This window comes from Diceros bicornis, chromosome 19 (genome assembly GCF_020826845.1).
Source record: "Diceros bicornis minor isolate mBicDic1 chromosome 19, mDicBic1.mat.cur, whole genome shotgun sequence".
NCBI lineage: Eukaryota > Metazoa > Chordata > Mammalia > Perissodactyla > Rhinocerotidae > Diceros > Diceros bicornis.
Genome location: NC_080758.1, coordinates 46,600,266 through 46,612,466, shown reverse-complemented (window position 1 = coordinate 46,612,466; position 12,201 = coordinate 46,600,266). Strand labels below are relative to the sequence as shown.

General features: G+C 41.3%; 1 protein-coding gene across 1 annotated transcript in view; it reads right to left on the bottom strand.

Moving 5' to 3' along the window:
* Positions 1-12,201, bottom strand: part of CFAP61 (cilia and flagella associated protein 61) — a 286,840-nt gene that overhangs the window by 242,639 nt on the left and 32,000 nt on the right. The window contains exon 6 of the mRNA XM_058563317.1: positions 9,226-9,358. Within this exon, the coding sequence (XP_058419300.1) occupies positions 9,226-9,358 (133 nt within the window). The remainder of the gene's footprint in view (positions 1-9,225; positions 9,359-12,201) is intronic.

Sequence of the window (12,201 nt, the reverse complement as noted above, 5' to 3'; positions counted from 1 at the left end):
GGTGCTCCCGCCGTGGAGAGACTGGGTCTGCTTCGGGAGGTCGGGGCACGCACACGGGGCAGGACTGTGTTGACTGTGTGTGTGGACCTGTGGGCGGCAGGGCTTGTCAGCTGTAGAAGACTTGTGCTTCTCAAAGACCCACATAGGAGGTTTGCCCCACCTTCCAAAGCCTGAAACAATTGGGTGCTCCTGTGCCTGAGGCCAGCCCCACCCAGCTGCAATCCTCAGAGAGCTGACAAGAGACATAATAAGCTAGAGGCTTACAGCAATTGCAAGGCCCTGAGCCTAACAACCTGCCACGCTGGGGGCCTACTCAGTTAAAAGAAATACTGCAACACAAATGTGGTATTAGAACTTACAGCCAACTGTGCTGGGGTGCCCCACACCTGATAAAGAGACTGAAGGGCCCACAACAACTACAAGCAGCCGAGCATTACAACAGCTGGCCAGGAGCATAACTCAGCCTCCCTGGGCGCCTATAGGGAGAGCTAACAGGCCACAATAGAAGGACACACGTAGCCCACATAGGGGCCACCCCTGGAACATTGAGAACCGAGGGAAGCACACTGGAAGCCTCCTAAGACATCACTAACATAAGGTCACCTATCCAAGAGCAGGAGACATAGCTGACCTATCTAATACATAGACACAAGCACAGGGAAAGAGGCAAAATGAGGAGGCAAAAGAATACATTCCAAGTAAGGGAACAGGACAAAACTCCAGAAAAGGAACTAAGTGAAACAGAAATGAGCAACCTACCCGACAGAGAGTTCAAACACAGAGTGTTAAGGATGCTCACTGATCTGGGGAGAAGAATAGATGAACTCAGTGAGAATGTCAACAAAGAAATGGAAGATATAAAAAAGAACCAATCAGAAATGAAGAATACAATACTGGAAATGAAAAATTCATTAGAGGGACTCAAAAGCAGAGTAGAGGATACAGAAGAACGGATCTGTGAGCTGGAAGAAAGACTAGAAGAAATTACCCAAGGTGAACAGGTAACAGAGAAAAGAATTAAAAAGAGTGAGGGCAGTCTAAGAGACCTCTGGGACAACATCAAGTGCACTAACATCCGTGTTATAGGTGTCCCGGAAGGAGAAGAGCGAGACAAGGGGGCAGAGAATCTATTTCAAGAAATAATAGATGAAAACTTCCCTAACCTAAGGAAGGAAACAGACATCCAGGTACAGGAAGCACAGAGAGCCCCAAACAAGGTAAACCCAAAGAGGTCCACACCAAGACACATCATAATCAAAATGTCCAGAATTAAAGATAAAGAGAGAATCCTAAAAGCCGCAAGAGAATGTCAAGTTACATACAAAGGAAACCCCATAAGGCTATCAGCTGACTTCTCAGCAGAAACCTTACAGGCTAGAAGAGAATGGCACGATATATTTAAAGTGCTAAAAGGAAAACACTTACTACCACGAATACTCTACCCAGCAAGGTTATCATTCAAAATGGAAGGAGAGATCAAAATTTTCCCAGATAAGCAAAAATTAAAGGAGTTTGTCACCAAGAAACCAGTGCTACAAGAAATGTTAAAGGGACTGATTTAAGGGGAAAAGAGAAGACCACAAATAGGAAAAATTATCTATTTCCATGATTAGATCGTAATGGATACAAATGCACAAAAAAGAGGTTAGATATGATATTAAAAACATGAGGGAGGAGGGGAGTTAAAGAGTACAGCTTTCAGACAGAGGTCAAACTAAAGTGACCATCAATTCTGTATAGAAGAAGTAAGGAACAGAGAAGGACTACTAAAACACTGAGAAAAAAAAAAAGTTAAAAAATGGCAGTAAGTACATACTTATCAATAGCTACTTTAAACGTCAATGGACTAAATGCTCCCATTAAAATGCATAGGGTGGCTGATTGGATAAAAAAAACAAGACCCATATATATGCTGCATACAAGAGACACACTTCAGACCTAAAGACACTCACAAACTGAAAGTGAAGGGATGGAAAAAGATACTCCACACAAATGGCAATGAAAAGAAAGCTGAGGTAGCAGTACTCATATCAGACAAAATAGACTTTCAAACAAAAACTGTAAAAAGAGACAAAGAAGGGCATTACATAATGATCAAGGGAACAATCCAACAAGAGGATGTAACACTTGTAAATATCTATGCACCCAATGTAGGTGCACCTAAATATATAAAGCAATTATTAACAGACATAAAAACAGAACTAGACAGTAACACAATAATAGTAGGGGATTTTAACACTCCACTTACACCAACGGATAGATCATCCAAACAGAAGATCAATAAGGAAACACTGGCCTTAAATGACACACTAGAACAGATGGACCTAGTAGATATATACAGAGCATTCCATCCAAAAACCAAAGAATACACGTTCTTTTCAAATGCACATGGAACATTCTCCAGGATTGATCACATATTAGGCCACAAAACAAGTCTCCATAAATTTAAGAAGATTGAAATAATACCAAGCATCTTTTCTGACCACAACGGTATGTAACTAGAAATCAACTATAGGAAGAAAATCAGAAAAGCCACAAATACACGGAGATTAAACAAAATGCTACTGAACAACAACTGGGTTAACGAAGAAATCAAAGAGGAAATCAAAAAATACCTGGAGACAAATGAAAATGAAAATATGACATGCCAGAATTTATGGGATACAGCAAAAGCGGTTCTAAGAGGGAAGTTTATAGGAATACAGGCCTATCTCAACAAACAAGAAAAATCTCAAATAAACAATCTAACAATGCACCTAAAGGAACTGGAAAAAGAAGAACAAACAAAGCCCAAAATCAGTAGAAGAAGGGAAATAATAAAAATCAGAGCAGAAATAAATGAAATAGAGACCAAAAAAACAATAGAAAAAATTAATAAAACCAAGAGCTGGTTCTTTGAAAAGATCAACAAAATTGACAAACCTTTAGCTAGACTCACCAAGAAAAAAAGAGAGAAGGCACAAATAAGTAAAATCAGAAATGAAAGAGGAGAGGTTACAACAGACACCTCAGAAATACAAAAGGTTATAAGAGAATACTATGAAAAGCTATATGCCAACCAATTCGACAATCTGGAAGAAATGGATAAATTCTTAGAATCATACAACCTTCCAAAACTGGATCAAGAAGAAGTAGAGAATTTGAATAGACCAATCACCAGTAAGGAGATCGAAACAGTAATCAAAAACCTCCCCAAAAATAAAAGTCCAGGACCAGACGGCTTCCCTGGTGAATTCTACCAAACATTCAAAGAAGACTTAATACCTATCCTTCTCAAACTCTTCCAAAAAATTGAGGAGGGGGGGAAGCTCCCTAACTCATTCCACGAAGCTGACATTACCCTGATACCAAAACCAGACAAGGACAACACAAAAAACGAAAATTACAGGCCAATATCACTGATGAACAACGATGCGAAAATCCTCAACAAAATACTAGCAAATCGCATACAACAATACGTTGAAAAGATTATACACCATGATCAAGTGGGATTTATTCCAGGTATGCAGGGATGGTTTAACATTCGCAAATCACTCAACGTAATATACCACATTAATAAAATGAAGAATAAAAATCACATGATCATCTCAATAGATGCAGAGAAAGCATTTGACAAGATACAGCATCCATTTATGATAAAAACTCTGAATAAAATGGGTATAGAAGGAAAGTACCTCAACATAATAAAGACCATATATGACAAACCCACAGCTAATATCATCCTCAATGGTGAAAAACTGAAAGCTATCCCTCTAAGAACAGGAACCAGACAAGGATGCCCACTGTCACCACTCCTATTTAACATAGTACTGGAAGTCCTAGCCAGAGCAATCAGGCAAGAGAAAGAAAGAAAAGGGATCCAAATTGGAAAGGAAGAAGTGAAACTGTCACTATTTGCAGATGACATGATTTTATATATAGAAAACCCTAAAGAATCCACCAGAAAACTTTTAGAAGTAATAAACGAATATGGTAAAGTTGCAGGATACAAAATCAACATACAAAAATCAGTTGCATTTCTGTACACTAACAATGAAGTAGCAGAAAGAGAAATTAAGAATACCATCCCATTTACCATTGCAACAAAAAGAATAAAATACCTAGGAATAAACTTAACCAAAGAGGTGAAAGATCTGTACACCGAAAACTATAAAACATTTCTGAAAGAAATTGAAGACGACACAAAGAAATGGAAAGATATTCCGTGCTCTTGGACTGGAAGAATAAACATAGTTAAGATGTCCATACTTCCTAAAGCCATCTATAGATTCAATGCAATCCCTATCAAAGCTCCAACAACATTTTTCACAGAAATAGAACAAAGAATCCTAAAATTTATATGGAACAACAAAAGACCCCGAATAGCTAAAGGAATCCTGAGAAAAAAGAACAAAGCTGGAGGTATCACACTCCCTGATTTCAAAATATACTACAAAGCTATAGTAACCAAAACAGCATGGTACTGGCACAAAAACAGACACACAGATCAATGGAATAGAATCGAAAGCCCAGAAATAAACCCACACGTCTATGGACAGCTAATCTTTGACAAAAGAGCCAAGAACATACAATGGGGAAAAGAAAGTCTCTTCAACAAATGGTGTTGGGAAAACTGGATAGCCACATGCAAAAAAAATGAAAGTAGACCCTTACCTTACACCATACACAAAAATTAACTCCAAATGGATTAAAGACTTGAATGTAAGACCTGAAACTATGAAACTTCTAGAAGAAAACATAGGCAGTACGCTCTTCGACACCGGTCTTAGCAACATATTTTCAAGCACCACATCTGACCGGGCAAGAGAAACAATAGAAAAAATAAACAAATGGGACTACATCAAACTAAAAAGCTTCTGCACAGCAAAGGAAACCATCAACAAAACGAAAAGACAACCTAACAATTGGGAGAAGATATTTGCAAACCATACATCTGATAAGGGCTTAATCTCCAAAATATATAAAGAACTCATGCATCTCAACAACAAAAAAACTAACAACCCAATTAAAAAATGGGCAAAAGACCTGAACAGACATTTCTCCAAAGAAGATATACAGATGGCCAACAGACACATGAAAACATGTTCAAAATCACTAACTATCAGGGAAATGCAAATCAAAACTACAATGAGATATCACCTCACGCCCGTCAGAATGGCTATAATTAACAAGACAGGAAACAACATGTGTTGGAGAGGATGTGGAGAGAAGGGAACTCTCATACACTGCTGGTGGGAGTGCAAACTGGTGCAGCCACTATGGAAAACAGTATGGAGATTCCTCAAAAAATCAAGGATAGAACTACCATATGATCCAGCTATTCCACTGTTGGGTATTTATCCAAAGAACTTGAAAACACCAATTTGCAAAGGTACATGCACCCCTGTGTTCATTGCAGCGTTATTCACAATAGTCAAGACTTGGAAGCAACCTAAGTTCCCATCAAGGGACGAATGGATAAAGAAGCTGTGGTATATATACACAATGGAATACTACTCAGCCATAAGAAACGATGAAATCCAGCCATTTGTGACAACGTGGATGGACATTGAGGGTATAATGCAAAGTGAAATAAGTCAGAGGGAGAAGGTCAAATACCGTATGATTTCCTTCATTAAGTAGTAGATAATAACAACAATAAACAAACACATAGGGACAGAGATTGGATTGGTGGTTAGCAGAGGGGAAGGGGGGAGGGAGGAGGGTGAAAGGGATAATTCGGTACATGTGTGTGGTGATGGGTTGTAATTAGTATTTTGGTGGTGAACATGATGTAATCTATGCAGAAATAGAAGTACAATGATGTACACCTGAAATTTTTACAATGTTATAAACCAATGTTACTGCAATAAACAAAAATTTAAAAAAAAAAGATTAATAGAGGTTAACAGTGAGTGGAACTATTCAGGACAATTTTTACTTATGCCATTTGCATTTCTGAAGTTACATTTTTTAATCAGAAATATTGTAACTAAATAAAAGAATAATAAAAATACTTTATCTTTTGAAACATCAAAAAAAAAAAAATCATCCTAGAAGTAAAACTGCTAAATTCCCACCTTTGAATGCTTTTCAATAAACTGGCACAAAGTCCTCCTTTTTAAAATGAAGATCACGGTGCTGGCCCCGTGGCTTAGCGGTTAAGTGTGCGCACTCCAATACTGGTGGCCCGGGTTCGGATCCCGGGCGCGCACCAACGCACCGCTAGTCTGGCCATGCTGAGGTGGCGTCCCACATACAGCAACTAGAAGGATGTGCAACTATGACATAGAACTATCTACTGGGCTTTGGGGAGAAAAAGGGGAAAAAAGGACGAGGACTGGCAATAGATGTTAGCTCAAGGCTGGTCTTACTCAGCAAAAAGAGGAGGATTGGCATGGATGTTAGCTCAGGGCTGATCTTCCTCAAAAAAATAAAATAAAATGAAGATCAAATATCCACTTGAAAGAAAAGCATAATTTGTAGTCATCTTTGCCTGAACCTTGGGATTCTATGAACGAAATATTCAGGTACAGAGCCAGGCACCCAAGGTTTCTATCCATGTTCATTAATTATGATATGCAAAAGACAAGCACAAAAATCCATTCAAAATAAGACTGTCTTGGGCCAGGCCCAGCGGCCTAGTGGTTAAGTTTGGCACACTCTGCTTCGGCGACCCACGTTCAGTTCCCAGGAGTGGACCTACACCACTCATCTGTGGCCATGCTGTGGTGGCGTCTCACATACAAAAAAAAAAAGAGTAAGATTGGCAGTGGATGTTAGCCCAGCATGAATCTTTCTCAGCGAAAAAACAAAAAAAAAGACTATCTTGTCAAAAACGATCTTCAGTCCAAGCTTACATAAACCTCTCTTAAATGCCTTTACCAAAAAATGCCCTCTATATTTCTCATGGATGCAAAGAGAACATCTTAGCTCATGTTTGAATTGCTTTCTTTTCTCAATTCCTAAAACTACCATGAAAAGGCTGACCTTGTGAGGTCCCTGTATACAAGTCAATAACAAGCTATTTGGTGGGAAGCTGCATTGCTTTAAAACAGAGCTTTCAAATGTGGTCCCAACACCAGGAACATTGGTATCACCTGGGAACTAGTAATAAATGCACATTCTCAGGCCCCATCCTAGACCTACAGGGTCAGATACACTAGGAATGGGTCCCAGTAATCTGCGTTCTAATCAGCCCAAGAAGTAATTTCAATGCCTGCTCAGGTTTGAGTATCACTACTTTAAAATATTTTCCTCACATTTCTCATATACACACACAGCAGACACCACTGGTCACAAACCTATCCTTCCTAAAACTGAACAGTTACCACACCTTCCCTAATGACCCAAAGGTACTAAGAGTCTCCATTTTTTTCAGTCAATTTCTCCATACCATTGGGCAGACCCCACAAACATCCCTATTTCAGCATTTTCAACTCTTAAGAATGCCCAAAGCTTCAGATGGAATGGCATGAGGTAGAAAGCTATCACGTTATTTTTCAGGAAGGCCTATTTTAGCAGGCTCAAACCAATATAAAGGCCTAAAGATACCTCAATACCCTTACGTTTAGCTATCGGAATTAGGATCTTTCTCAAATCCTATGGGGGCAAATGCAGAGAAGGAACTCACCGTTAGCTAAAATTCTGTAAGGGAGGAGTGTCCCTCAGTGATTGCCTCCAGGGGTGGGGCGAGGATGAGAGATGGTCTCAAGAGTTGCAGAGTTGTTCACACCAGCTACCCAGAGCCCCAGCTCGGCCTGCTCACCACTTTGAGCTGAGACACAATAAAGCTGGCCAGCTTGCCGGCTCTCTTTTTCCTCTCTTCTCACCCTTTCCCTTGGGTGTGGACCTCTGGGTCTAGAGCTGGCAAACCAGAGGGTGTGAGTTCCGTCTTTCTTCACTCCCATCCCAACCTCCTGTCGTTATGCCTTCCTGGATGGATACCGTGGAGTCAGGACACTCGTAGGGCATGTCCTGAGTCAGTGGTCACAACTGACGTGCTCACAAGGGCCATGCTGGCACAAAGTGGAGAAGATGGCCTGAGGAGGATTGTGAAGCCCCAGGGCACAGTGTGAATGGTGCTGGGCTGGAGGGTGCCCACCCTGTCTGCAGTGGCAGCTGCTCCAAAGCTCCTACTCGCTGGGGCCCTGCAGAAAAGCAGGCCCAACAGGCAGGCCTTCTGATTTTTCTAGAAAAGCTAGAAATTCCAATTGTTACATACACTTTCCTAATTTTTAAATGTTAGCTACTAATTCAACAAAATTTAATTGTATATAACCTGAATCAAAGCATGAGAAAACACTGGACAAATCCAAATTGAGAGACATTCTACAAAATAACTGACTTGTACTCTTCAAAAATGTCATTGTCATGAAAGACACAGACAGGCTGAGGAATTGTTTCAGATTATGAGACTGAACACATGACACCTGAGTACAACAAATGATCTGGATTTACTTCTGCCATAAAGTACATTATCAGGACTGTCAGTAAAATCTGAATAAGGCCTGTGGATTAAATAATAGGATTGTAGGAACCGTAACTGCTTGACTTAATTGCTGTATTGCAGTTATATAAGAGAACATCCTTGTTTCTAAGAAACATACACTGAACTATTTAAAGGTAAAGGGGCATTATGTACGCAACTTACTCTTAAATGGTTCAGAAAAAATATATACATTTATATTATATATACACACATTTTTATCTATATAAATAGATAAACATATAGAGAGAAAGAGCAAGCAAAGAGAATGATAAAGCAAATGTAGTAAAATGTTAACATTTAGGATATCTGGGTGCTTATAAGTTTTCTATAAGTGTGAAATTTTATTGGAATAAAAAATTTTTAAAAAATTAATCACTTTCCAAGTCAAACAAAATCCATCTGCCAGCAGGATTCTAGTTTGTGACCTCTGACCTCTGGGATCTCAGAGTCTCAGAAATCCCCCCTAGACATCCCTAGAGGGTCTATTCCTTTCCCCCTAACTCTAGGGACAGGGCAAAGAATCTACAGCAGCCTGGACATCGGGAAGGACCTCAAAAACCTAAAAACTTAAAGCTAGTAACATTGGGGAGGGAGTGATGCCACAGCTTACAAGCTGGGCTGGCACGCCACTTGGAGGGCATGGGGAGGTGGCAGGGGATGACAGCTCCAGGCATGCTGGGCAAAGCCAGGAGTGACGTCACTTATTTCTCTCATCTCTCTCACTAAGCACATCCCCAGGTGGGTTAATCACCAACCTCACACACAACAGCATGATTCTCTTCGTCTTGCGCCTCTATTAGTTCAGCCAGGAAGTATTCGCCGTAAGTTTCCTTCAGAATCGTGTCATGGTGCATAAATATTGGCATGAGATCATCATGATCTTCCACCCTATTTAACAGAAAGGCTTAAGTTTAGTGTTTGTTCATTCATTTGTTCCTTCAGTGAAGCATCTGCTATGCACCAGACCCTGTTCTGCATGCCAGGAATGCAGCGACACTCGCATGAAATGAACTTACATTCTAAAGGAGAAACAGACGATAAAACTGTAACAAATACATCACTTCAAACATTTCAAATAGTGATAAGTGCTTTGGGATGGAGAGTGACAGGGTCAAGTGGTCAAAGAAGACCTGAGGAGGGACATCTGAGCTGAGACCTGAATGAAGAGAAGACGAGGAAGCTATGTCGAGACCTGGGGGTGGAACACACCAGGCAGAGGGAACACACTCGGCATGTTTGGGTGTGGAACATAGGGCAGCATTTGTCATGAGCCAAAGGACAAGTAGCTGGAGACAGCATTTCCCAAATGTGTTACAAGGAATACTACTTCTATGACATTGTCCTCTGCATCCCCTTCCTCCTCCCAAAAGAATTCCACTGTCTAAAACAATTACCTACTGTAGATCCCCTCCTGGAGTGTCACAGTTAGGTATTAAAGACTCTGAGAAGTAACCTTGCTTAGGCATTTCTCCAACACTGGCCCATGGTACCCTTTATTCCTGAGACATCTCTACACTTCCCATGGAGGGAGAAATGTTGGTTTGAAGTTAATGAAGCTCTGCTCACCATTCTGTGGACATACACCTCAAACCTCCATTCTCAGGACCCTCTACAACAACCTTGATAATCAGTGTGAGGGGTTGAGGGGGACCCAAGAAGCAGATTTATGGCAGCTTGGTGATGCTGGCCCTTGGACTCCAATTTGCTGCCATATTTAACAGTCCTTTCTTCTTTTTAGTATGTTCTTGGTAAAATTTTGTGTTCTAGTTTACCTGTCTAGAATGTTCTTATACTTTTTTCCTGGTACTTTTCCTATTAAAATGTTCCACATTTGTATTTTTTTTTTTTTTGGTAGTATATCTGATTTCGCTACTAACCTTTATCCCTTCTCCTTTATTTCATTACTATGCCATCTTCATCATCCCATTTTATCTTCTAATATGTTCTCTTTGATGTTAATAGTAACTCCATCTATTGAGTGATTAGTATGCATACAAAGCTCAGGGCTTTATCCACATTATCTCTGTTGCTATACTTCTCATAGCAACCCAGGAGGTAGGCATTGCCATCTTCACTGCACAGATGGAGGAGAGCAAGGCTCAGGGGGATGACAGAGTACTTTGCCTAAGATGACAGAAACAGTTAGCAACAGAGCCATGTGATGAACTCAGGTCAGCTGAGACCCTGCCATCACATACCACACTAAGTCAACAGTGTTCTTCAAAAATCCTTCTTTATTCTGACACTCCTTTTGAAAACTGGTAGCAGGAAGCGTAAGCACAAGCAAAACAGTTGAGAGAAGGGTCTTTGGCTCAAGGGCCAGAAGGCAATACTGAATCACTGAGGCAGCCTTGTCATAACTCCTCCAGGGTCAATAAGAACAAGTGAAGAACATCTATGATCAATGCATGGAATGAGAGAGGTTATCACTACAGAAGCTTGCATTGTTGCACTAGTTGTCCATTGGACACTGTAGGTATAAACTCTCCCATTCCATTCACTATCACTAACCTGTTTAAAACACTACCTTCTTCGCCTCACTCCCTTAAAACACTTTTGCCAGTCCCCACTGTTTCTGGGATGAGCACAGAACCCTTAGCCTCATTTTTAAGGCCTCCATCTTTCGATCCTTGTCATCAACAACACAAGTTGATCTACTTATTGTCCCTAGAAGGGGACCTCACCATCTTCCCTCCTTCCACCTACCTATCCAGGGCTGTGACCCTCTCACTTATCCCAAATCCCAGCATCCTTCAAGGCTCACCTCTACCCTACACCCTCCAGTGGCTCATCTTCCCGGGGTCCCTTCCTAGGAACCCAATGACAGGGTCATCACTGGATACCCACTCTCCACTTCTGGTGTTAATGTCAATGCGGGGCATGTTCCCAACCAAGGAACATGCTTTTTTTTGTGGACACAGAGGCAGTTCTGTGCTTCTCTGTGACAAAAACTCTCTCCTTGACCAAACTCTAGCCAGGATCCTCTGAGCCCTCTTCTTGACTAGATCTCAACCTTCGCCTATAAAGACCTGAACAAACACCAACATAGTTTCTAACAGCTCAAGGCCACATCCCTAGGATGACCCTAGTCCCCCTTAAAGTGCCTTCCTGAGAAAGATCAAGACTGCCAGAAGAATTTCCTGTTTGTTCCAGCCAACACTTGAGGATAGGGCCCCTCTCTCCCAGTCTCTGTGAGGGTATAGGGGCCCAACTTCAATAAGCATCAGTTAGCAAAGTCAGATGGGTTTCACATGGACCAACCCCCTCTTCCCGATTTTTGTAATTTTTCACCTCCCTGACTCTACCAAGACCCCACTTACCCTCCTCCCAATTCCCTCATTTTCCCTTTAAGAGGACCAGTCACCTCTGTACAAATCAAAGTTGAGTTCAGTTCACACTGGACGCTTTTCCCTATCACAATAGTTATTACTGATTAAAATCTGTCCTTAGCGCTTTAACCAGTATCCAGCTTTGTTGACCTTTCACACCTGCACACCCTGTAGCCCACAGCGCAGGTGCAACAGTGACAGCCAACACGAACAGGGCCCTAACCATACGCCAGGACCTGGCCCAGTGTCCCACATGCACTGACAGTGCTGAGTGGTGCCATTGCCCGTTTTCCAGGTGAGGGACATGTGGCCTGAAGGAGCACATCTGGGGAGTGAGCCCACAGTCCCTCACTGGCAGCTCCACATCCCCTCTACGTAGCCTCTGACTCTACTGACTGAGAA